The sequence below is a fragment of the Syngnathus typhle genome, linkage group LG2, assembly GCF_033458585.1.
Source record: "Syngnathus typhle isolate RoL2023-S1 ecotype Sweden linkage group LG2, RoL_Styp_1.0, whole genome shotgun sequence".
NCBI classification, from domain to species: Eukaryota; Metazoa; Chordata; class Actinopteri; order Syngnathiformes; family Syngnathidae; genus Syngnathus; species Syngnathus typhle.
The window spans coordinates 16,406,199-16,431,272 of record NC_083739.1 but is presented as its reverse complement, the minus strand read 5'-3'; the positions used below and the strand labels follow the sequence as shown (position 1 = coordinate 16,431,272).

Below are 25,074 nucleotides of genomic sequence, written 5' to 3'. Positions count from 1 at the left end.
GATTTTCAACAGATGGCTAACAAAATCACCGTTTTGTACACTGCACCTGCATTTTCGTAAAATAAAAGTCAAGATTGGATTGTTGTGTTCTAATGTAGTGTTACAATCATCTGTACCAGTAAATAAAACAAAGACATGGAGTGGGGGAAGTTACAAGGCCTTTAATTGGAGTGAACAAATTTAAGACAATTTCAACATTTAAAATTTCATTTCATGTAAACAATTATTGTTGCAGCATTTCAGCTGGGCAAAGGTTCTTCATTGTGTCGTGCACATTAGCTTTTACAAACAGTTCTGACTCATTACATGTTATACATTCAATGCACTTAACAATAGCAAATAATTGTTTCATCCTCCAATGCTCCCGCTAAAGTTATTACACATTATAACACAACACTTAAAAGTTTGTAAGACTTTCAGAGTGTCTATTCCGCATTTGGGGCAGAGAAGAAGAGTGCACTACCTGTTTTTGTTTTTTTAGTTTTCTTATACAGAGCAGTCGTTCCATTTGTGCAAAGTTAATGTGTAAATAAAATTAGCATTTTGTTTTGTCATTAGACTTGGCTCTTTAATTGGCTTTTACATGCAACACCGATCCTACCAAGAACGATGTGGCCACGCATACCAAAAAGAAAATAATCTGATCATCGACACTGGATTGTATTTTGTGGCATGTGACTTTTCTTGGTGTGAAGTCTATAGACGTAGTTGGCTCATCCAAAAATTACTTTCCGCAGCAGTTCACTCAGTTCAGGTCCCACTCATTGACTCATGTGCCCTGTGATTGAGTGGCGACCAATCCTGGGTTTATTCTGCATCAAATCAGATGTGAAAGGCTCCACCTCCCCAATGCCCATTGACAGGGTGTAGAGAAAGAGGTGGATGGAAATAAATGACATTTTTACTGTAGAATTACTGGTTGTAGCTAAGACTAGACTAGTCCGTCCTTTAAACTATCGTAAAAAAAAGGAGCAATTTGATGAGTCAACAGCAACAGACACTGCATACCAAATAGACATATTGGCTTCACCCAAAAAAACAAAAACAAAACAAAAGTCCTACCATGCTCATAAACAAAGTGGTTCTTATTATGTGTACGGGAAACAATTGGGGTTATATAATCAAACTGGAAGATTCCAATGTCACATTTGAAACAGATGTGAGTGGAAACAACAACGGCATAAAACCTCAGAGAAGCTGGACAGCCACCCCATACAAAAAATATTTTTTGCGGGGGGGTTAATCTGTTTTGTTTGGCACCATTTCCGAAGCATTTTGAGAAAAAGTGTAATATCTATTTTATAGCACCAACCAACACAAACGAAGCACAGACCAAACTGACTATTTCCCCTGATTATTTTGTGGGGTGGGGGTGCCTGGGCTGTGAGAATTTTCACACTCACAATCACGTACTCAGGAAGGAAGGCGACTGTTCACTAGTGATCATCTCTTCAGATAAACCAAAGCTCCTTAATGCGACCTCAATTCACAAAACATACTCTTAAAAAACATTGAGTGAACTCAAAATTTCATGGCAACGATCTTTGATAAAACTTTAAGTTGGGCAATTCAATAAAATATTTTAAGTTTTGCAGTTGTAAAAATGTCCTCACATTAACTGTAAATAAAAGATATAAATAAAAACAACTGTAATTTGTTCTGAAAAAACTAACTTGCTTGCGTTGTTGTGTTAATATTTTCCAATTCTCCAGTATGTGTAACCCCCAAAAATATAAGCGGTGTTTTTTATAGTGTCGATCGCCAATTGTTAATCAAATAACTAATAAAAGGTTCGGGGAAAACAATTTAGGGGAAACAGCCTGAGGGTGGAGACATAAATCAGCCAATCACAGCTGAATTTTGGTCAATTTTAGGCCACATATAAACAAAAAAGCATTCATACTCACATTCACACCCCTAAACAATTATGAAACATGAATGAACCTGACATGAATATATCGCAAACCCCCACACGAGCAAGAGGAGTATAAGCAAGCTCGCATATATTTTTATCACAAGCTTTGCGATCGCATCCACAGGCACATATGAAATTGGAAATATAGTTAAGTATTGTTGTAAAACTGAATAGATGTGTACTAGCTATATTGTATTTTTATGATTTGGCGGTGCTCGATGGGGAGCTGTGTCTGGCTTGCTCAAAAGCCAAGAAATGAATGAACATGGAGTTTGGCCGCATGTGTGAGCTAGTCAGATAACAGTGACATCAAGCAGTTTAAGGTCGAGTGTTTTGTTCCCAGTCATTAAATTACCTCGCGATTATCTGTTTGTAACCTACAGTACATGTTTCGTTACTTGGGGAGGTCATTTCTCCAATAAAAACTGATTCAATACATATTTCGATGTCTCGATGCAGTATGATTCAAAGATGGATGATTTTAAAGTAGAAAGATTTGATTCAAATTTGTTTAGTAGGATTTTGATCCTATTCAAGATGGTATGACTTAGTCCATAAGGTTATGATGTAATGAGTTTCTTCTTGACAGTTAAAAAAATAAATGAGTACACTCCACTTTCACTTGGAAAATGAATAATCTTTTATAGGGTTATATAGCTTTGAAGAAAATGCCACGCAGACTGAACTGTACCACAGCAAACCAAATCCTAATTCCACTGCATTGAACGGAATCGAATCATTCCACGTTAAAATAAAGCATCCTTAAATCATATTGCACTCTAAGTAATCACGCATATTGAATCATCGAGATGCACACCCCTGATATATATTGTATTCCATTTGGTTCGATTCCATGCACACGTATTTTCTAAATCCAGACCGATTTTCAAATTGGTTTACATTACACCTCTTTTAGTTACCATTGTAGTTACTATAGTGGCAGTATAAGTAAACAAGAGGCTTGTTCCAGTTTTATCTTTGCGTATCTAGCGTGAGCGGCTGGTACACCGGTACTTGTGGGTCAACAAGTGGCGGGCGACCTCTGATGAGATCGGCGGCCTTCTCTGCTATCATGATGGTTGGCGCGTTTAGGTTGCCACTAACAATGCTCGGCATGATGGACGCGTCGACCACACGGAGGCCCTCAACACCAAGCACACACGTCTGGGAGTCCACCACCGCCATCGGGTCGGAGGGCGCGCCCATTTTGCACGTGCACGACGGGTGATATGCACTGTCAGCCTTGTGCCGCACAAAGGCATCGATGTTGGCATCTGACTGGATCTGGGGACCGGGCTGAACTTCCGGCCCCCGGAACGGGTCAAAAGCTTTTTGGGCAAAGATCTCTCGGGAGAGTTTGACGCATTCTCTGAACTCCAAAACATCGACGTCTGAGAGAAGACAATGGTGGCGATGAGGGTCAAATATAGAATCAGTGTCGGTTTCTTATGGTACCTAAGTGATGAGAAACGTACCTGTGGAAAGGTAGTTGGGCTGCAGAATTGGGTGGTCCTGAGGGTTAGCACTCTTCAACTTCATCCAGCCAACACTCGTGCTTCTCATTGGTCCCACGTGAACCTATGACATTACTATATGTAATCAATAAAGTACAGGATCCCACAATTTTTCGGTCTGGGGAGCCCCTACGGGAAATACGTGTCATTAAATTAATGAAAATTAAACATAATATGGGTGAGGTTGCAATTGCAATAATATGTCCAAATACTGTGCATATTTGTCGTTTCGCTAATATGTATGTTGGATTCATTCAGGTGTGGGGCACAGTCAGTTGTGCCCTCAAAGTGGTGGAAGGAATTTATTATTTTATGATGGATGCACAGTCAGCTTCTCTGGAAGTTTCTGGGAAACAATTGCTGTTTCTGTTTTTCAGAAAGCAGCCGTTATTTTACTTCTGAATGACACGTGAGTTTGAGTGCTCTCTTTCAGTACGGGTGAATGTTATCTGGCCCATCATCCACCCACGCTTCAATCTACAAGAACATAAACGTACTTCCCATCCCTCCCCCTCAAAGCCAAAATAGACAGTTTCCACAGCACACCAACCTGATAAGCTTCTATCTTTGAAGCAACCCGCCCATGGTCAATAACTTGAGAAGGCAAGAAGTGAAATTGAATGTCAGGATGTGGGACTTGTGGCCGACTGCGAATGAAACCTCCGCTCTCCAGGTGTGCCGTTGCTCCGTAGCCTTGGTGACAAATGACAATAAGAGAGGGAAAACAATGAGCTCACTGTCACTGCCAGATTTGGAACTCTCCTTTATGAGTACTTATGATCGGGACCGATATAGTACGATAAAAGTAACGTCATAAATGTAAGAAGTTAAACACTTTCAAATTCTATCAAAGGAAAATATTGCCCAAAACTCCCCAAAAAGTGCAATAAACTTTGGACGCTAAGTGTAAAATTCGTTTTCATGCAACATTGCTCGAGTTGCTTGAAAACAATCAAATCATTTACTATATGATGAATTATAAAATTATATTTTGCATCACTGTTGAAATTTGTACTGTACACTCATTTGTTGAGTGGATACAATATCAAGAAAGAAAATGACCCATTCAACAAAGTACTTGCAATCTTTGACCCGTGTATGACTAATCTAATTGTGTAATTCTGCACGTGAGAGTGTTACCAGTGAAAATAGAGAGCCACTCCAGGCCAATTTTGACCATGTGGAAAGGTTTCTGGGCTTTGTACAGCGTGATGGGCTGAGTGCATTTCTGCTGGACGTATAACTCCAAATGATCCTGCAGGTTGCTGCCCACACCTGAGAAAACATTCTCAACATCAAGGTCTCCTCTTGACCAAGCTTATCTAGTCTTGTGAAATGTACCTGGTAAGTGTTGGACCACAGGGATGCCATGTTGCTTGAGGTCATCGGCATTTCCCAAACCGGACAACATGAGAAGGTGCGGTGTGTTGATGGCGCCGCCGCTCAGGATCACCTCTTTATCTGCAAAGACCTGACAACGACTGATTTGTGAGTTTGTAAATTGACAGTGAATTTGAAAGTACTCCCAGGGGTGTGTTTTCACACCTTATTAAATATTGATTTAATTAATTTCACATGTATCAATTCAACTTTCTATCTGTGTAACCTGTTTAGTCTCTCCTTTCTGTAGATATTCCACGCCCACAGCTCGGTGGCCATCAAACAGGATCTTGGTGGTCAAGCAGCACACCTCTGTCTTTAGATTGGGTCGATCCAGGACCGGTCTCAGGTAGGCACTGGCTGTGCTCCACCTCTTCCCTGAAAAATATAAAACATGTAAAACAATAGTATGATTTGATATTAAGGCATGGAAAAAGTTAAATCTATTTGGTGTTGGGCACATTTAAATGATCCATGATTAAATCCAATGGAATCCTAATAGACCTTCAAGTTGTGGTAGTTCTGTGGCTCCTTTACCTTTAAAAATGGTCATGTCCATCCAACCCAAGCCTTCTTGTTGGTATCCATTCATGTCTTCAGTAAAAGGGTAGCCTGCCTGCTGCCCTGCCTCAATAAAAGCCTTGTGAAGAGGATGGTTAGTCTTCCCTCTGGACACGTGCAGTGGGCCACTATCTCCGCGATACCTGCAAAGTGGGAACACAGTGTAGTGTTTACGAATCTGAGTCGAATCCATCTTTGACCGCAGTTACATTTTACCAAGAAAGACTAAGACACCCAACGCTTGCATAATTGTTACTGATCAGTACTACTGAAATAGTGCTATATGACTCTGCATCATTTGTACATTTATTGATGAGCAAATGTTTTTGTTGCAGACCTGTCGCCGCCTAGTTCATGACACTGCGCCTTCTTGAAGTAAGGCAGGCAGTGGTCGTAATCCCAGCCCTCGGCTCCTTCTCTCTGCCACCGGTTGTAGTCTTCAGCGTGCCCACGGATGTACACCATAGCGTTGAGCGAAGACGAGCCGCCCCAGACTCGCCCCCTTGGCCAGTACATGACCCTGTTGTCCATGTGGGCCTGAGGCAAAGTGTGGTAATACCAGTTGTACCTGTGGGAGGAAGAAAGGTGCCAGTGTCACCAGTGTTTAGATGGTGGGAAATATAAGTTAAAAAGACCTCCTGGAATGATTGTGTTCCCTATTATGTGATTTATTACACTACCCATTATCACTCTTAATTTAAACGTATTATATTTATATTGTATTTCAACTAAGACACATTTCTAATCATTGTGTCTCTTCTCATATGGGTCAAAAGTTTTCAATGGTATCAAAACGACCAATCGATACCATAATACTTTTTTGCCACCTTGGATCTGTGCTAAAGTGCGAAAAACATTGATACCCATGTTCAATTATTTGGTTTGCAGGTGACAGTGAGTCATATCATGCTGCGATAACATTATTTAGGTCATCTGAGATCAGACTCTACTGGAAACACAAGCTGGATCGAGATTCATGACCACACTGTTGTTAGCCGTACAATTTGGATTAAATGTGATTACTGACTCTCATACTTGTCATCACAAAGGTTATAGGTCAGCGCAGCCGGCATGTGGATCTTCCATGACAACCGTACGCTGCCGAACAGCAAGTCTTTTGGCCCGGCTTCCAGCAGCAAGGCTGACTCCTGGGCATCCTCCGTGAGGCGGTTGGCGAGAACGCAGCCTGCCGACCCCGCCCCGATGATGATATAACTGTATGATTTCTGATGGGCTGCAGACACTGAAGACGATGACACTAGAGTTCGATGAGGGTTTTTGGTACTGACACCTCCGTAACGGTGCGAGACGGCGCCAGGGAGACGAATCCTCGGGACAAACTGACGATCAGGAACATGGGTAAAAAAGCTCCTGCTGTATGCTGAACATCTCCCACTCACAATTCGTCTCACTCCAGCTAGGCCAAGAACGACCACCGACAACATCCTGCTTCTGGGTGTGATCTTTTCATACAGTGGTCAGCTGTTGGCGGAAACCAGAGCAAACATTAGAGCAGCGATTTTTGAGAGTGGTGCACCACTATTTGTACTCTGGCTCCCTCTAGTGGTATGAAATAGAATCACTCAATGAAAGGTTAAAACTTAACGTAACATAACCTTTGAAGAGACCCAAATGTTTTTGTGAGATACATTTGGTTAGTTAGTTATCATTTAGTTATATTTAGTTGTAAAAACTTTTAATTAAATATTTTAGGGGTTTTTATTGTTTTATATTTAAATGCAGTTTCACATTGGCTGCAGTGATATTAAGTGGTAATATAACCTCATTTTTGATTTAACACTGGGAATACCTTGCTATACTCATCATCATTATGGTGGAATTTTAGTTAAGTATTTTTTATGGTTTACTTGTTTTAAAGTTTGACAATCATTACATTAAAGTACACATTTAGTCAGACCACAAATGAAATTGCAAGGTTTAGAGAAAAGGTTTAGAGAAAATAACCATATGAGCAAAATTTGGCATGGATAGTTTTTGTCATACAATATCAATGCCTCAGTGTCAAATTATTTTATTACAATCCAGGATGCAAAAATAAAATGACTGCCCGGAAGCCAGAGTATCTGGCAAAAACCACTCAAGCATGAAAATAAAGAACATGCATGTGATTCAAAAGTAAAATTGCTCAACTGTCAGTCAGATGTGCTCACCACTAGCTCATGCCATGCTGCCCAATTTGACACTTAGATGCAAATTTGTGTTAAACTAAGCCATTGTTGCATTTTATGTGACCCTTTTAAGATGCTGACCGAGATGGTCACTTATTAATTTCACAGGTAACAAATGTTTAACTTGGTCTGCTCTTGTTTGGATCTGAACAGGATTTAATAATGTCCTTTGCTGTACTAGTGTTCAAGCAAGAGCTACAACAGCCCCTCTTAATGTATAAGTGGGTGGGTAAAAGATATTCTCAAGTGCAGACGGTGGCACATGTGGGCCATGTATCATATAACCAGTTTACAATTTCAAATTCAATTCAGCCATCAGCCTGAAATGTCAAGTTACTCTATTTGTGAACTGACATGTTGAAAACAAACAAACAAAAAACCCGAAAGGGGAAAATAAAGTTCAGTATTGCAGTACTGGAGTTTAAAAAAAAAAGTCTACACATCGAATCCAATTTCGCAACATTTGGCTTATCAGTGTCTGGGTCCACTAGTGTGTTTCTTATTGGCTGACCCACTTACCATTGCAGAAATATACGTTAAAATAAATAAAACACATCATGCATTCTAAATCATGTAAATGAGGCATTACACATTGATTCTCCAAAGTTGTTGATTTTAGTTTAACAGCCAAAGGTTAGCAGCAGAAATCAAAGGTGATCCAGTGGACCACCAGGAACGCCTCAGTTGCACATGTTTATGGACGTCATATAAAATCACGTCAGTGTCATGCATGCAAAACAGACGGCAATTAAATGCAAGAAGTTGCAGAAATAAATAGCCACCTTACCGTTTGAGTGGCGAGTGGAGCACAGCAGAAGCCAGAGCGGCTCGAGTGGGCGGAGCCTGGACGGAACCAGCGGACTCCGCATGCATAAATACAAACACGGAGAGCAGAGTACATTTCACGTTCACATCTCAATTCCACAGTTAAAGTCATGAGAAGGCTAAAACTTTTGGTCTGCTTGCATCTTGTCGCTCTGGTGACGTCACACGACATCGTAAGTTGCCTTGCTTTATGAATAGCTCCGTGACAGGTCCATTGAAATGTCAAAATAATGAGAAATGTTGTTTTATGTCCTTCCAGAACGTCAAGTGTCATGAAAATGATGGTACGTACGTATGTTCTATGTTTCTTATATGAATATTGAGGACAGAGGTGGCAAAAGTTCCCACACTCTGTACTTTAGTAGAAGTACAGCTATTAAAAAAAAACAAAAAACATTTGAATGATCACCATTTTACTGTCAAACCCATTTTGATCATTTGGGATGATTTGTAAAATAAAAAACTTCCTTCCTTATGTATTACTCTCTTTTAAATGTGAAATATATTAATAGCGTTGCTAAGATTTTTTTTTCCTGCTTATGACACTTGTTTACATGGGCACTTGTTGCTAGGCAGTTATTAAGTATCACATTTGTTTAAATGACAAAAGAGCATCTGAGTCATAGTGGGGTTACATGGCAAAGCAAGTACTGTTGTTTAAAATAGTAATAATAATAATAACTAAAAAAAAGTTCCAAGTTGTCTTAATTTTGTGATTGATTTAATCACTGTTCTGTATGTGACGTAGAATGGCAATGTCTCCTTGTCTATATAGTGTGATACATATTGTTGAACGCATAAAAAAGAATGGTCTCTTTCTCCAGATTTCCCTCCCTCAAGTGAGAACAGTCCGTCTCTGCTGGCAGACTTGAAGGTTGAGCCGGTAAAAGTGTCAGGAATAGACATGATAAACATAAGCTGGGCAATTAACATTGATGGTAAGGCTCATTAAGTTCCTTTGTATTTAAAAATATTCCCAATGATGTTTGAAATCACTTGTTGCATGGTATGAAGACTAGAGACCATGTTTTGTCAAAGTTAAATTTTAATCTACAATAGTTTACAATTCATCCAAGCTTTGTGAAATTGAGTTGACTTTTCCTCCAATCTCTTGAAATCAGATGTATCAGTCATTTCTTGTCTCTGTGTAGCTAGCGTAAAATACCTGATTGGCACGCGCATTAGGGGAACGGAAGTCCACCTGTGTGAATACTTTCCACCTTTTGCCGAGTCTAACCTCACTGGGATACATCAGGTATTACAACAGAGATGAATCCACTGATTGTATTTCTGTTTCCACAATGTCAATGTCTCTCCGATGCTGAATTTAAAAGTAATGAGAGGAGCCATCCTATTCCCATTGGCTGGGAATTAGATGGAGTGTGTTCACTCCCACAACAGCGCAAACGTCCCTTCACAAAATTACCAAAAGAAAGAAAACTCCACCTATGCGCACAGTTAGCTTGCCTTGCGCTGGGCATGAAAATAAGCGCTTTGTATAAGAAATGTGGAAGTTCCAAAAATTATTTTTACAGTATGATTGTATTTTCTGTCTCTCCCATTTAGAAATGGTTTCATTACTTAGTGAGTGAAAGCTATGGGTCTTTGATCCTGGTGGCCAACCTTCCATTGCCGCCGCTGGGAAGTGGCCTTTCTTATAAGTTTGCAAAAATCATCACTACTCAAGCTACACCGAGTAAGTACACTTTAGTTGAAACTCCTCAATCCATGATGATACTGTTACATTTAGTCGACCAATCATGACTGCAAATATTGAACTGATGACAAAAGAAAAAAAAAGAAAAGAGGGTGGTCCCGGTGTGGAGGGAATTAAATCGTTATATTTTAAAATGTCCCTGAGTGTTATTGCACTCCATGTAATGCGATACTTGGCAAATTGTCATTTACGAGAGATGCACACTGGACACTGCGTCAATCGGTACAAATCAGTTTGATGTTCCAGATGATTTGTTGTTACTTGGAATTTGATTATGTTAGATAATTTTGGCTTTGGAAGCTTTTACATGCAGTTACATATTAATAACCATGACAAGCTAGCCGCACTGTAATCAAATGGAAACGCAAACCCACTGAATGAAAAAGAATTGAATCATTCTCCTGTGCTGTTCTTGAAGCTCAGGCCAAAGTATCAAGATGGTGCAATAAACAGTTTGACTTTCTAATTGTAGCAGGGCCTTTCATTGATGCAACTGGGTCAAGATATTGGAATAAACATTTTGGCTTTGTCCTGTATTTTTTTCCAGGTCTTGCACCAAATCCAACAAGTTTTCCTACAGGTAAAGAATTGTAAAACCATATTTACCTCATGATAATAGTAATCATGAACTAATGTAAAATCCATTTCTCTCCAGCTGATGTTACTGATATCGCCACAGGTATGACATAAAAACAACAACCAATAGCGGAAAATAAAACAGCATACGCATCAATATGTATTGCAACTTCAGTTTCTACGATAATTAATTCAGCAACTATTTTGCACATAATGACTACATCAAAACAATTTTACATTTGTTCGTTGGTGCAGATCCTAAAAACAACTTCACCAGCATTTTGGTGAATGTTTATCTGGGATTGGCTGTTTTGATGATCCTAACTTCTGGATACATTATCTGTAAGTTTAAAATCTCAAGACATAAATAGGAATGTTGTAATCTAGACCACTACTAGACCCCAACACACTGAATACTTCACAACCTATTTACGTATTTCTTACAGATAAAAGGTGTGGGACTGACTTGGCCATATCAGTGGGGTTTAAAAGTTTACCAACCTCAGTGGAAGGTCCCATCCATGTCCTCTTGGTGTATCCCCCTGAGAATGGAGCCTTCCAGAAGGCTGTGATGGCCCTGGCAGAATTCTTGCAGAACCATGCAGGCTGCAGCGTTGCTATCGATGCATGGCAGCAGAGCAGAATTGCACGTGATGGTCCCATGCGTTGGCTGGCTGACCAAGTCAAAGCTGCACAGCGTGTCCTCATCGTTTGCCCGTCGGTAAGATGTCAAATTTATGTCGGTGGTGAATGCAGTATTCGGTGATGCAAATGAACACTTGTGTCCAAACAAAATTTGCGTCTACTGTGCCATTCTGTATTATACTTTACACCCACCTCCATTTTTCTACTGACCAAAGGCACATATTCAAAATTAGAAAAAAGTCGAAGCACACAACTAAGCCAAAATGTCTGGCCTCCATGAAGTGGACTTTGCAAATTTTACCTGTTCTTGTGCAGGTTGTCTTGCAGACTTAAACCAATATATTTGTTTACTGCATTATGCATTTTGCCGTCATTGATCCATGATGTCAACTATGGGGCTTTCATTGCAGTCAAGCCACCCTACCTCCACTCCCATATCCACCACCATGGGGGGAATCGCCATACCGGCTGCAGCGCACGACCTATACCCTCTGATCCTCAACATGGTCGCAAGTCGCGCTAAGAGTGCTGATGAGCTCGCTAAGTTCTGGGTGCTGCAGCTAGGTGAAAACCAAGAGAAGAGGCCATGTAACCTGGCTCCAGAACTGAGAGCATGCGAGCTTTTTTGTTTACTGAAAGATCTGAACAAACTGTGCCGCAGTCTGCACACTCAAAGACAAGGTGGCAAAAAGAGATTGACTCTATTCTTGAGACCTGGGCTAATTGATAATAGGTATGACAGTATGGTGAAGTTAAAAGACTCTGTTGAAAAAATAAGGGGATGTTTATTGATTTCGAAAGAGGCACTGCCGGACAATTCTGTGATCATTACTGTTTGAATATTTAGTTTGGACTAATATTAATAATCCACATAGTTGACCCTATGGAATAAATTATATATATATTTTTTTAAGTACAGAAGATTCCATTCATGTTTTACGTATGGTTGCACCTATTTATTCTGAACAGCATTTTTTGGGTAGATTCCTGCATCTGTTTGACTACAAGTATTAAACATAAATAATAAATTAATAAGACATGACGTGCCAGAACGTATATTTTAGGAGGAACTATGCGAATCAACTGGATAAGACAGCAGTGTACTGTGTTTTGACAACGCATAAAATATAAATATGCTTTCATGTTTTTGTTATTGTTTTCTAAATTAAATTTAAATAATTTAAATTACAAACTTAAATGATTTAAATTTAAATTTGAGTTTTGTTAAAGTTAAATTGTAAGTTTGTTCGAAACGGTGTTCTTTTTCCGGTGGGAGGAACTCGTTTTGTGCCACGTGACCAAACACGGAAGTAATGTCTCGCCTCGTACGGATGCGCTGAAGTCTTAAAAGGAATTTCGATAGAAGGAATTTTTGTTTGCTATTTGAAACATTTTGGGAAAGTTAATCGATTGATTTGGACTGGGAACATGACCCAAGCAGAGAAAGAGCAAGATAATGGAAAGGAAAAAGAAAAAGAGCGCGACAAAGAGAAGGAGAGGGAGCAAAGAGGAGTGAAAAGACCCATTGCTCCACCGACCATCCCCGAGCCCCTCCAGGAGGTGAGCTGGCGAGTCCCATTTTCATAGTTCGTTTTTCACGAATCAATTAATCAAATTGTTCCATCTCACTTTTTCTTCCACAGCAAATACAGAGCAACTTTGTAATCGTCATCCATCCTGGATCGAGGACGCTGCGTATTGGGCGAGCGACGGACAACCTTCCGCTCACTATTCCACACGTGATAGCACGTCGCCACAAACAAAGTGGCCAGTCCCGATACGAAGATGCCTGGCTGCTCAGGGACGGTCTAAATGTGCGTGCCTGTAATGACTTGATTTATCATTGTCATTGACCTCACTGCATCCTTCCACATGTTCTGTCCCAGAAACCTGAGAGTAATGAGCAGAGACAAAATGGGCTTAAAATGGTTGACCAGGCCATTTGGTCAAAGAAGATGTCCAATGGCGTGAGGAGGACACCAGTGTCTTCTGAGCAGGTGTGTGTGTCTAGAACTAGATCTGCACCGGGAAACCCAACTATAAGACCACCTTATAAAAATACTATTGCACTACATTATGGTGCTTGACAAAGCAGTTTAATACTTTGTGAACTCACTTGCAGAGGTCTAGTGACACAAGTTTTCTGTCTGTATTCAGGCAAGAGCATACAACTGTCAGATCCGTCCAGCCGTGCTAGACAGCAACTCTCGGGTAAAGTGGACCAACACATCTCACCACCCGCCTTATTTAATAGGAGAGGAGGTAAGTGCAAGAGTCTGCATGAGAATGAAGAAGTTTGACGGCAGCTCACTGTCTCTGCCTCTTCCCGCCATCACAACGCAGGCCGTGTACGTGAAACCGACAGACTCTTATGACATCCACTGGCCCGTAGTTCGAGGTCAGCTCAACGTGCACGCCGGCCCTGGAGGCTCACTAACTGCTGTCCTGGCTGACCTTGAGACCATCTGGAGTCATGTTATTCAGAAGAACTTGGAGATCCCGCTCAAAGACCTAAAGGTGGGAAACATCAGAAGGTGTAGACAAACGTCTTGCGATGCAAGTGTTATATGGATGATTAATCAAGCCTCTGTTAGGAATGCAGAGTTTCAGACGAATTGCCCTTGAGCTTGTTTACCAACCTTAAATCAGCCCCAGGGCTACTTGGGAAACCTCAACTTTTCACGCATTGTTATTGAAGAAAAAAAAATCTATGATAATGTCTTAACTTCACAAAATAATGTTCAATGACCGTTGACAGTATTACAGATGCATCCTTTTGGTTCCCGACATCTACAACAGGCAGCATGCCAAGGAACTGGTCTCCATGCTCCTGCTTAATATGGGCTTCTCAGGTATTCCGCTTGCGATACCTTCAGGTCAGCCTCCGACAGTCGTCTTATTTTCTTTTGGCGATATGTGTCTGTTTGTGTACAGCAATCATAGTTCACCAGGAGTCAGTGTGTGCGACATTTGGCAGTGGGTTGAGCAGCGCTTGTGTCGTAGACGTTGGAGACCAGAAGACCAGTCTCTGCTGTGTAGAGGACGGAGTTTCCCATCGGAACTCCAGGTGAGGATATTTGTTGGGACGTCATTTATCTAATCATAAATATGGGCCTAGGCTGAAGAAAGGTTGGGAAGCACAACTGCAGGAGCTAGAAAATAAAAATCTAAAGTTATCTAAATAATTTACAAAAATACTGGCATACCTAGAACAAAGAAAAGGAATAGAGTGAGATTCTTCAACGTGACCTTATTATTATTATTATTTTTAATTAATACTTAATAATGGGTAACACATTTTGGTTTGCAATTTTGTCATCTATAATTTCTAGATCCTTCATACTCTCTATTATAACCTTCACAGGTTGTCTTTGGCGTATGGTGGTGCAGATGTGACCCGCATTTTATTCTGGCTCCTGCAGAGGGCAGGATTTCCCTACAGAGACTGTCAGTTGTCCAACAGATTGGACTGTCAGCTACTACAACATATAAAGGAGACACTCTGCCATTTGGACCAGGTATGTGAGCCAAATATTACAGAACTTTAGGTGTTTGTCTTTTAAATTGAGTACCGTCACTGTCCAATGGTGTCATTGGCTTTATAATAATATGCGAGTTACATTTAATGCACTGTTTTTTAAGAAGTACAGTGTAGGTCGCCATTGTTGAGTATGTCACAATGTGTAGCTTCTTGTATGCAAACCAATTAAAAATATTTTCTCCGGTTCCGTTAAGGACATATCTGGACTTCGAGATCATGAATTCCAAACCCGTTTCCCAGATGCCCCAGCTTTTCTCTTCCAGGTTCGCTTAGGCGATGAAAAATTACAGGTACTCAAATCACTCATTTTACTTATCTATTATTTATTAGTTATTGTTTGTGCCTTCTTGTTTTTATTTTGTGTTGTCTACTTGTATGTTTATCGTGTACTGTGTCTCGTCACCGTGGGATGGAGGAAACGGAATTTCGGTTTCTTTGTGTGTCTGGTCATATGAAGGGATTGACAATAAAGTGACTTTGAACTTTGATAACAACTCCATTTTGTGTTGGCTCCCACATGACCTTATTACTCATTCCCTTGCATAAAATAGGCGCCCATGGGACTGTTCTACCCCAGCACGTTTGGTATCGTCGGTCAGAAGATGACATCGCTACAGTTTCGTTCTCAAGGTGACTCAGAAGACCCTCATGATGAACTTTATTTATTGGCCACGCACAGCAAACAAGACCAGGTAAAAAAAAATGCTGTATATTGTTCTGTACTGGAAATGCACACATCGTTTCTGCTGTTCCTCATCTTTTTTTTCTTATCTTTCTCCAACAGTCTTCCAAGAATGCTTCGGACCGCAAGGTGCTCTCAAGACAAGGCGGCGCTTTGGATGGCGACGCGAGTGGTCAAGGAGGCATTGGTGAGTTGTCAGAACTGCCCAGGAGCAGCGGCGGCAGTGGAGGAATGCAGGCTGAGACGGATGTTGGAGCCGCCCAAGGAGAGTGCCTGATGGGAGTGGGGGAGGCGGAGGAGGCCCTCTCCACACATCTCTCCAGGAAGACTGCAATCATGAACCAGTTTGAGGGCAAAGCTCTCGGCCTGGATAAAGCCATACTGCATAGCATCGACTGTTGTGGTAATAAAAACACGCAATGAAGAAAGCATTCATTGAAGAAAGTTTGTAGAAGTAAAGTGCAGTCTTGTCCTTTGAAAGCCTCGGACGAGACCAAGCGAAAGATGTACAGCTCCATCCTGGTGGTGGGTGGAGGCCTCATGTTTCATGGCGCTCAGGAGTTTCTACTTCACCGCATCATCAACAAGATGCCACCGTCCTTCAGAAGGCTTGTGGACAATGTGGAAGTCATCACAAGGCCAAAAGTAAGTGGCACATTAGTCATAATTTTCTTCTCTCCGTGTGTTTATTTTGCTTCCTCAATTTCATTTGATTTTATGCAGGGATTTTGTCAGATAATGAGTAATATGCAAGTACAAGCTTATTGGTTTAACTTAAAGAATGTAGAAATTTCCATGTGGCGAAAAGATATCCACTTCTCTCCTACTGCACTGTTTGTTGACATGCAGGATATGGACCCTAGACTGATATCATGGAAGGGGGGAGCTGTGCTGGCTTGTCTGGACACAACACAAGAAATGTGGATCCACCAGAGAGAGTGGCAGCGGTTTGGTGTTCGAATGTTACGTGAGCGGGCTGCTTTTGTCTGGTGAAAGTCATCGAAACAGACTGGTGGAAATCTAAGGACAAGACCCAAAAATATTTCAGACAAAATTAAAGTAAGTGCCGTTGTACATTATCAGTCAGGCATTCGGACTATTTATCAAGTGCCTCCTTTTGAATAATGTGGGGAAAAATGATAACTGGAATCCTAACTACAATCATTTAATTGACGTCGGAAAACCAATAGAGGTCTTGCTTTGATATTGATGAAGGGTCTTTGAATTTTGAGTTGGATTTTGTGCAGAAAACTCCTAAAAGCTTCATAGGTGTCACTAACCTTATTGAGATCTACTTTCATGTCGCCATGAAGTCACCACTCAAGTTTGTCACCTCGTGACTGCAACATTCTTTTTCTAACTGCATAGTGTAATTCTCAAACTAGAATAAAAATATGGCAATACTGTATTACAGTAACTCATTCCTTGGATAAATCACACATATTCAACTTGTTTTCAAAGATAATTGATTTTAATGAAGTTTATCATATTTAATATCTAACATCATGTGTCATTAACTTCAATAGAGCACAAAAAGCAAAGAATATTGCAAATAATATCATGAAAACAACTTCAGTGAGAGAAATAAGAAAAATAATACAGTGGGGATGGGGGGGTGCGATCGATGAGCTGCCAAATCAGCCAATATGGTTCCTATTTAAAGGAATTCCCAAAAAGGCGTCAAAAAACTACGTAGGCAGTGGCGGCTCAAGAAGTGGGGCTTCACCACTGTGACTGCCAGTCTATACAGTAGCTGGGCCCACGCCTACACACACAGTGTAGGCGTTTACCTGCACAAAAGAAAACAAGGTCATTCCAACATTAATGCAACATTATATATTCATATTATTCAAGAATGCAAAATATGTACCTGCAAGCGCTTGCACCTTTACTAAACTCATGCTTGTACGAGTGGTAGTTTATCAAAACGGAACCTTATGGGCTATGTAAAGACATTTATTACTAGAGATACAGCACTTGTGTTGGGCCTTAGTGGGTAGGCTATATGTGATGTTGTGGCCAGTGTGTTTGTGTTTGTGTGTAATTTCACCTTCCTCATCCTCCTCCCCCCATTGGAGGAGGAGTGGGCCCACCACCAACGTTTATTCTTCCAAACCGCCTTCGGCCCCCAGGGGGACCTGGAGGACTGTACGAGACAGACAAATGCCAAATGAGGCTTAACTCTTAATTTTGTAATAAAATTTAAAAAAAGACATTAAACGGCAATCATACAGTGAATCCCCGCTATCCACAGGATGTGGGTCAAAGTGTGAAAATCCGCCGCACCGCAAATGCTTTATACTCTACTGGAGATGCCACAAGATCAAATGCAAAATGACAAAAGAAATAGACTAATTTTGTCTAAATATGGCTCTTAACTCCTTCAGAACCAAGGTGCCATCAAATGGTGCCAAAGCAATACTCATACTGCTTAGAACTGAGCACAAAAACAACGCATAGGTGACTTTTTCAGCGGTTAAAAAAATCCACCAATAGGCAAAGGCTGAACTGCAAATACGTAGGGATTCACTGCAATAGAACCACTACTACTGAACCTTACATACCCTCTGCCATCAGAAAACCGTGATGAGCTACTATGTCCATCTTTTGTCAGGTCTGGGTCAATTATTGTTTTAAAACTGGTGGGGAGAAGAAAAAAAAAAAAAGTCAACTGTTTTTGTACTAGAACAAAAGCAAATATACAATTTATAAATTATTTTAGAGACTATGAAATGCAAATGGTTTCATTCTAAGTAATGGACTCTTTACGGATGGGTTACATCAACAGTATAGCAATATGGATACTAATTATTTATGAAAGGGCTCATAAATTGACTTACAACAGGCCAAAAAACTCCACAGCTCCCCAGAAGAGGTCAACCACTAAAGACAGTCGCCATGGTGACTGGCTCCGGCTGTCCAGAACTTGACCTGGCAAAAAGAGGGTCCAGGTGATGTTGAATAAGAATATAGTGTGATACACTACAGAGTGTTATTCCCCATGTCCGGACACACAGGCAATGTGGAGTGATTCAATTGAGGTCTCGTGAATCTTCCAAAAAACAAATGTTGGAACTCATGTTGGAGATGTTAATATTCTAATTGAATACATGTTGAAAATGTGCATCTTGACATAAATCCAATTCGATCAACGCCCGAATGAGGCGACTCAAACCAATGGCCGAAACGATGGACATAAAACACAGAGAAAATATACACTGGCTGGCAAATTAATGTTAAAAACCACGAAATATTTGTTGTTGTTTTTGAGAAGCAGGGGAAGTTAGCAAACACGCTGGTTAGCGGCTATAAACGCTAACTGTCAAACTTCCGACTCGCCCCCATACATTAAACGGTAAAACACTTTTCAATTAAAGTCCCAAGGCATACTATGGGATAGAGACATTATGTATAGGGTAAAATCGTTAAAAGATATAAAACACTCACCGTTCGACACGTACACCATTTTCAGGGAACTAACAACATACGTACTTTCGTTGCCACATGACGTTCACTTCCGGGTTCATATGTGACGCGGTACCGCGACAATTACTACAATCTCAACACAAATCCTCAGAAATGTTCTGCGGAAAAATGTTCGTTTTTTGTTTTGTTTTTTTGCTTTGTAGGATTTGAACCCAAAATAAATAAATCGTTTTTGTGTGTGCAGTAAGCAATTGGTCAGTGTCAAATTTAAGTTAGGGTTTCAAAGTAGGCTTTCAAACAAAGGTTAGGGTTTTAAAAATAGGGTTTGAAACCAGGGTTGGTTGGGTTATTGGGGTTAGGTTATGGTTAGGGATTAGATTTAGGGTTGGGGTTTGGAGCTACTTTTCTTTTCAGTTTTTTACTTGTTAAAAAGGTTTAAATGATCCAATCAATTTTAGTTCCGCTTCACGATTGTGCCCCACTTGCTGATTCTTGACAAAAAAACTACAATTTTATCTTTATGTTTGAAGCCTGAAATGTTGAAAGGTTCAAGGGGGCCGAATACTTCCGCAAGGCACTGTACATGGGCCCTCAAATAACATCTATTGTTCAAAATTGCAGGATAAATACCTTGTTACCTGATACTGTTTACCTACACCTAATACACCTAAGTGTCCTTGATCATTATGAGGTTCTTTATGTGCTGTGAATTGCAGTTGAGACATACTTAAAGATGCATTTGAGGTGCGTAATCAACATCCTTGCTGTTATACTTGTATAACAGAAGCACCATGTTGCAAAATTGACCTTTATTTCAACACTTCCAAAACAATATAAAGACAAGCAAAATCTTAAATTACACTGGAGAATTTCACAATGTTCGCCCCCATTATTTAAACAGTAATTATTTTACAATGCTTCTCCATAAGCTATCCAAGTATCTTTCCATCCAGGGCAAAGTGTAAACATAAAAACAGAAAATAGATTATAAACAAATATTTACTCGTGCCGTAGGAATGTTTGTGTGCACTGCAACACTGGAGCATCATTGATGAAGCCTTGCATAAAGTTTTGTGTCTGTGCCAAAAATGGACTCAGTGGCTCACTTTCAACAATAACAAAGAGCAGGAGGGCGACTACAACAAACACCACAAATTGGATATGGATGGGAATCATTCGGTGCTCAATTTCGCTTCTCTCCTTAGTGGTGGGGCTGATTGGCGGGCTTGGGGAGCTCAGCTTTTTGGGCCGCCTGGCTGCACCCTTGATTGGTCTTCGACAGGTAGCGGTAGAACAAAAGGGATGTAAGCGTGAAGTTCAAAGGGATAAAATCTTTCTTAAGATACAATTGTTGACATGCACTTCTGCCAAAAAGTCAGACACATTGGACTTTCAAGTTCAGGATGATCCAAAAATGAACCAAACTTTCCAGTTGATTTGTTTCTCTAAACTTTTTAATGGAAGTCTAACTGTTCAATGTTTTATGAGTTCTTGAAAACTTGCTGCTCTTACTTCTTAATTCAAGCACTAAGGCTGCAGTGTCCAATTGTGTTAGAATTTACCTGAACCTTTTATTTGTAGCCTCAATGTTAGGGAGCAGGTCCTTCTTGGGTCCCTGTAGAAGCAGAAGATCGAATTACTTACAAAAATAAGTTGAGCTGGAGACACTGTTAAGGAAAGGAGCAAAACAAGCTACAAAATACAAGATTTGTATAATATAAAAATCATGCTACATTAATAATCCAATCAAACAAATGAGAAGCAAACATTAACCAAAAGTGTGTTCTTGTAACCATCGTATAGATGCCTGCAAATAGGATGGGTGCACCTTCGTTTCTTGGTTAGGACAAGATTCTTTGGGTACGAAGTACTGAGATGAACTGGTTTCCGCCACAACGATGTCCGACTAAAAGAAAAATGTATACGAGGATTACATATTCCACTTCAAACTGAATCCAAGGTTTGTGGACGTCGCTCTCCTGCAACTCCCTGTTGACCTCTCCATCTGTTGTTTTGTTTGATTGTAGTGAAAATCATTGTGTGACCACTCTAAACACCTCCCCAAAGGCAAATACCTCTTCATCATTTTCAGTGGTGAAGTTCTCTGAGGAACACTTGGGATCTTGGATTGATTGTTCCGAGACCTGCCAGATTAAAACGCTATTACAACGTTTCAGTGACACTACAAGTCTATTTTAACAACAACCATTTCACATTTTAATCACACAACTAAATGTAAACTACATACAACAGATTCAGTGGCGTAGCCAAGCCGGGGCGGCGCCCCGGTTAGGACTCCCTGCGCCTCGGTTGAAGAGAAAAAAAATAAATAAATTCGAGCTTTTTCGATTCTTCCTTTTCATGCCGTTTTTTTCTTTCGGTCTTGCGCGAATGTGCTTGCACTATTCTATGTGCGCGATGTTATCCATTCACCGTTTGCCTCCCAGACCCGGATATTGTTTTAGCGATCAGCGAACGGTGTGGGTGATGTTCGATTTTTTTTCCTGTGGGCGCGCGCCCCTACTGGAAAAATTCCTGGCTACGCCACTGAACAGATTTTTAAAAGTGAAAAAAAATGCATTTTGTTTTGTGACTCATACCAATACCATGCCACCAAACAGAACATTTCAATTCTGGTAAAAATAAATAAATACCTGTGATCCTAATCCCGAGTTTTGATCTAAAGATGACGCTCCACTTGTGTCTTCAGGAACCACAAAAGGGCCGTCACTTTGTGTTGATTTTGAAACTTTTTCCAAAGTCGGCTTGTGACAAAGATCAACGTTGCTTGAGCAACAAGCTGCATCGTGCTACAGCACAAACAAGATAAACATAAAATATAAAAGAAAATAATGTTTTTTGCATTGAGTTACCAGTCTAGATGAGGTTAAAAAGCACTGCTGGTAAATATCCTCAGAGAGGATGTCCACCTGTGGAGAAAGAAAGTAGTTAGCATCATGAAACACTTTATGCAATCTCATTACAACTGTAGGATTTGAACACATTCTATAAAAGATTTGGGATATTTAGAAGAAAATCTAGCATAGTCTCAAACACCTGGGTAATGGCCATGTGTCCCAATACTTTTGTCTACATGATGAATGTCAAACTATCTCCCACCTGAGTGTATTCTTCGATCAGTTCTTCCAGGCTTGATCCTTCAGAACGTATCAGAAAAACCTCATGAAGGATGGTCATCAAGTGTTTTGATAAAATGGAAAACATGAAGTGGTCATTCAGTACCCGAGTCACTGTCATCACTGCTTTCATCTTCCCACTCGTGGTGATGAACTTTCTCCTCTCCGTTCAAAGTGCCCCATTTAGCCTGCAGCCTCCTCAGCTTCCTCTCATACACGGCCCTGGTGGAGCCTCACAGATACACAAACATTCTTACTGAAGATAAGGTCTGAGTTATTCCTTATTAGGATACAGATAATGGATGGATGGAAGATTCATGTATTATCTTTCACCAAGAAGTATATCTTCAAGTGTTAGTCAACCTTACCCACTATTGGCCCAATTGTGACCCCGTACGCAAGTAATGCCGCCTTAAGGTCGTCATCCGTCAGCATACTCAGGTTACGTTTCTGTCCATTGTTTGGCTTCTCTTCCTGCGAAGGACAATGTTTTAGAACCACTGCAACATTCATAGAAATGATCCGAGTTTACGAAGTTGCTGTTTGAAAAAAAATAAACCAAAACTACATTTTGCAACCGCAATGTAGTTAACCAGATCAGCTAACAAGTTTGGTTTTATTTCTTTAACTAGTATTTTATGATACAGATGAATGGCGCTCTCACCATGGTGGCCCGGCCACCAAGTTGGACTGGATCTTGGACAGCATGCACTAAACTTAGCCTGGCATGTTCTCCAGGATGCCCTTCTGTGGCATGCTGGGCTTGCGGCGATTTGATGACATCGCCTTGAAAGCTTTGTGACATGGAGATTATGACCTAAGAGTACATGTCATTTGCCGTGCACCACTTTATCCAACCAACCAATGACAAAAATACATCCAAAATCCCCATGACTGAAAGACCAATTCCAAATGTTGGCTCTTTACAATAACAGGAGCAACTAATTAAGATAAAGGTTCTGTTTAATTAGTTTTATTTCTCTTGTTTATGGTCATTTCGTCTTATTTGTTAGGGTCGTAAGGTTTTTGAGGCAATGTTAATATGTATAGTTAGAAAAGGCCTAAAATTCACTGGTTGTTTATTGTTTATTTGCATTCATTGAATTTTCTAACTAGCTTAAATTAAGCATGGTATGGGCATTCACATGAATCCATTTAAAACTGCTTGTTTTTTTATTTTTAAATATATATTGTCTATTTTCTAGTTTTTAATGTTAAACTTTTCATAGGTATTTTCTGTGTACCTGGTTTTACAAATAATATGCACAATAGTAAATGTTGGAATTTGTTTTGTCTGAGGTTTTTCACCTACTACTAATTACTAAGATCACCTGCTAACAAAGGTTTTGACAAGTTGTAAAAAAAAAAAAAAAAAAAAAAAGCATAAATAGTATTCCAATTCAAAATTTCAACTAGGCAACATTGTTACACACACCTCAACCCAGTCAGTAAACAATTTATCTGTGCAATGAAGACAAAAAAGTAAATTCTCACTGCCACATAGTGTTCATTCTCCTTGCTCGAGAAAGCAAGGCAAGTCGTTTATGATCACTCACCTTCTTCACCTTAGAAGGAAAAACAGGTCGCCTCAGCAACACTGGCATGTCAACTGAAAGCAGTCTGGGGTGGATAAAATTAAACCAAAGTCAGCAACTCTTCTTGACCTCTTACTCATTTGATAACAGCTGTGAAAGGTGGCTTGATTGGCAGCCGCCTTAAAATGCAGGCCGTTAACATGGCAACAAGTGCCAAAGTTAGAATTTAATAAATTATGAAATATGGACATAATACCCCCAAAGTTAAATTTGACCAATGTGAAAATTGAGAATAGGCTTTTGGGAGAAATTCAAGGGCAAAAGTTGATCAATTGCTTGGTGTGGTCTAGGTCTCATGACATCAAAATGAACAGCATGAATAAAGATATATGGCATACAACACGTCTTAGTGAAGATTTTCATTTAATATCACATTCAACACATAAATGCAACTTGAAAACATTGCTTCCAAATCATGTGAAAACTGCAATCGTGAAACATTTTTTCCACTCGTTTAAAATTGAACTAAAATAAGGTGAAATATAGCTTAAAAAAATAGAAAAAACACAATTTGAATGCACCTTATGAGAATTTATTTCCACGTGAACATAAATCCCTCTGAAGTTTTGTTTCATATCTAAACACGGGCTACGTTTTTGCCAAAACTTTGCAAGCAGTATTGAGTTCAGTGTTAGTCATAGCAGCAACCTCATGCTGACCAAAAAAAAAAAAAAAACTCAAAATACATTTTCACAGTCACTACTGACTAAATATTGAATACAAAAACTGAGTTGTACCAAAATAAGAAGGCAATACAAATATTGGCAGTGTCACACATGTTAGACTATGTATGATGAAACGTCCAAAAGCAGTTCTTTTACTCCTTCTGTTCCACACCAGACTCCTTTTTTTTCTTGTTGTCATCACATTTGAGTAAGCTGACCTCTGTGCCCAATGGTAAATTGCCGGTGGTGCCTTCTCCCTCACCAGAAGCTTTCTCCACTGTTCTCTTTTTGCTCTGGCTTTTGACTTTTGGACTCTTCCGGACCAGTGGGGTGTGTCCGTAATTGTTGTACACGCTCATCACTTTGATGACCGTCCGACTGGACACGTCGCACAGTTTGGCCGTGTCACGCACCGACATGCCTCCCAGTTGAGAGCCAACTATTTGGCCTCGTTGAAAGTCTGTCAACTCACTCATATCTGGATCCAGCTGTAAATCGGGTGGATTTTCTTCACCGGAGTGTGAGGTCAGACTTGGCTTTGGGTGCCTGGATGGAATAACAAAACGTGCAAAGCTTTATACAATGTTTACCTCAAATTGAATACCTAAAAAAGGCTCAGCCTCAACATAGGGCGCTAAGAGACAAAGATAGTGATGCTTTGACTTAAGAGCAGCCTAACTTTTTAAGAATTACGAGCAATCACTTA

General features: G+C 40.2%; 4 protein-coding genes and 1 pseudogene across 5 annotated transcripts; 2 read left to right on the top strand and 3 right to left on the bottom strand.

Annotated features, from left to right (window-relative positions):
- Positions 1-141: 141 nt before the first annotated feature.
- Positions 142-8,483, bottom strand: chdh (choline dehydrogenase). 2 transcript variants are annotated; one of them, XM_061297440.1, is made up of 11 exons: positions 8,347-8,483; positions 6,771-6,852; positions 6,406-6,710; positions 5,708-5,938; positions 5,347-5,513; positions 5,036-5,187; positions 4,771-4,900; positions 4,570-4,704; positions 3,980-4,122; positions 3,391-3,493; positions 142-3,306 (listed from the first exon to the last, which is right to left on the bottom strand). In XM_061297440.1, exons 2-11 carry the CDS (start codon positions 6,813-6,815, stop codon positions 2,888-2,890), a joined length of 1,830 nt encoding a protein of 609 aa, XP_061153424.1. In that variant the 5' UTR covers positions 6,816-6,852; positions 8,347-8,483; the 3' UTR covers positions 142-2,887. The 2 variants fall into 2 exon arrangements, with proteins under 2 accessions (XP_061153424.1, XP_061153413.1); XM_061297429.1 differs by having other exon boundaries at positions 6,406-6,852.
- LOC133166998 (uncharacterized) lies at positions 8,448-12,243 on the top strand. Its single transcript, XM_061297464.1, has 10 exons — positions 8,448-8,557; positions 8,644-8,668; positions 9,209-9,322; positions 9,536-9,639; positions 9,951-10,080; positions 10,649-10,681; positions 10,757-10,780; positions 10,933-11,019; positions 11,124-11,398; positions 11,733-12,243. The coding sequence occupies exons 1-10, from the start codon at positions 8,495-8,497 to the stop codon at positions 12,159-12,161; spliced, it is 1,284 nt and encodes a 427-aa protein (XP_061153448.1). The 5' UTR covers positions 8,448-8,494; the 3' UTR covers positions 12,162-12,243.
- Positions 12,244-12,601: 358 nt separating this feature from the next.
- On the top strand, positions 12,602-16,953 carry actr8 (actin related protein 8). The gene is made up of 13 exons (XM_061297416.1): positions 12,602-12,882; positions 12,966-13,136; positions 13,209-13,319; positions 13,480-13,584; positions 13,666-13,839; positions 14,081-14,174; positions 14,257-14,389; positions 14,687-14,840; positions 15,058-15,153; positions 15,415-15,555; positions 15,648-15,948; positions 16,027-16,190; positions 16,395-16,953. Exons 1-13 carry the CDS (start codon positions 12,751-12,753, stop codon positions 16,536-16,538), a joined length of 1,920 nt encoding a protein of 639 aa, XP_061153400.1. The 5' UTR covers positions 12,602-12,750; the 3' UTR covers positions 16,539-16,953.
- Positions 16,954-17,591: 638 nt separating this feature from the next.
- On the bottom strand, positions 17,592-19,085 carry selenok (selenoprotein K). Its single transcript, XM_061297477.1, has 4 exons — positions 18,993-19,085; positions 18,386-18,476; positions 18,110-18,184; positions 17,592-17,691 (listed from the first exon to the last, which is right to left on the bottom strand). Exons 1-4 carry the CDS (start codon positions 19,009-19,011, stop codon positions 17,592-17,594), a joined length of 285 nt encoding a protein of 94 aa, XP_061153461.1. The 5' UTR covers positions 19,012-19,085.
- Positions 19,086-19,765: 680 nt separating this feature from the next.
- Positions 19,766-23,712, bottom strand: LOC133150089 (lamina-associated polypeptide 2, isoforms beta/gamma-like; annotated as a pseudogene).
- Positions 23,713-25,074: the final 1,362 nt, after the last annotated feature.

What these genes read in the sequence shown, in the direction of transcription:
- chdh (XM_061297429.1), bottom strand. Translation starts at nt 6,815, where the DNA reads ATGTTGTCGGTGGTCGTTCTTGGCCTAGCTGGAGTGAGACGAATTGTG. An exon ending in GTGGCTCTCTATTTTCACTG is followed by an intron (nt 4,123 to 4,569) that starts GTAACACTCTCA and finishes TTTGTCACCAAG; the next exon opens with GCTACGGAGCAACGGCACAC. An exon ending in GCCCAACTACCTTTCCACAG is followed by an intron (nt 3,307 to 3,390) that starts GTACGTTTCTCA and finishes GTCTTCTCTCAG; the next exon opens with ACGTCGATGTTTTGGAGTTC.
- actr8 (XM_061297416.1), top strand. Translation starts at nt 12,751, where the DNA reads ATGACCCAAGCAGAGAAAGAGCAAGATAATGGAAAGGAAAAAGAAAAA. An exon ending in CTTATTTAATAGGAGAGGAG is followed by an intron (nt 13,585 to 13,665) that starts GTAAGTGCAAGA and finishes ATCACAACGCAG; the next exon opens with GCCGTGTACGTGAAACCGAC. An exon ending in CACTCTGCCATTTGGACCAG is followed by an intron (nt 14,841 to 15,057) that starts GTATGTGAGCCA and finishes GGTTCCGTTAAG; the next exon opens with GACATATCTGGACTTCGAGA.
- LOC133166998 (XM_061297464.1), top strand. Translation starts at nt 8,495, where the DNA reads ATGAGAAGGCTAAAACTTTTGGTCTGCTTGCATCTTGTCGCTCTGGTG. An exon ending in CACTACTCAAGCTACACCGA is followed by an intron (nt 10,081 to 10,648) that starts GTAAGTACACTT and finishes ATTTTTTTCCAG; the next exon opens with GTCTTGCACCAAATCCAACA. An exon ending in TCCTCATCGTTTGCCCGTCG is followed by an intron (nt 11,399 to 11,732) that starts GTAAGATGTCAA and finishes CTTTCATTGCAG; the next exon opens with TCAAGCCACCCTACCTCCAC.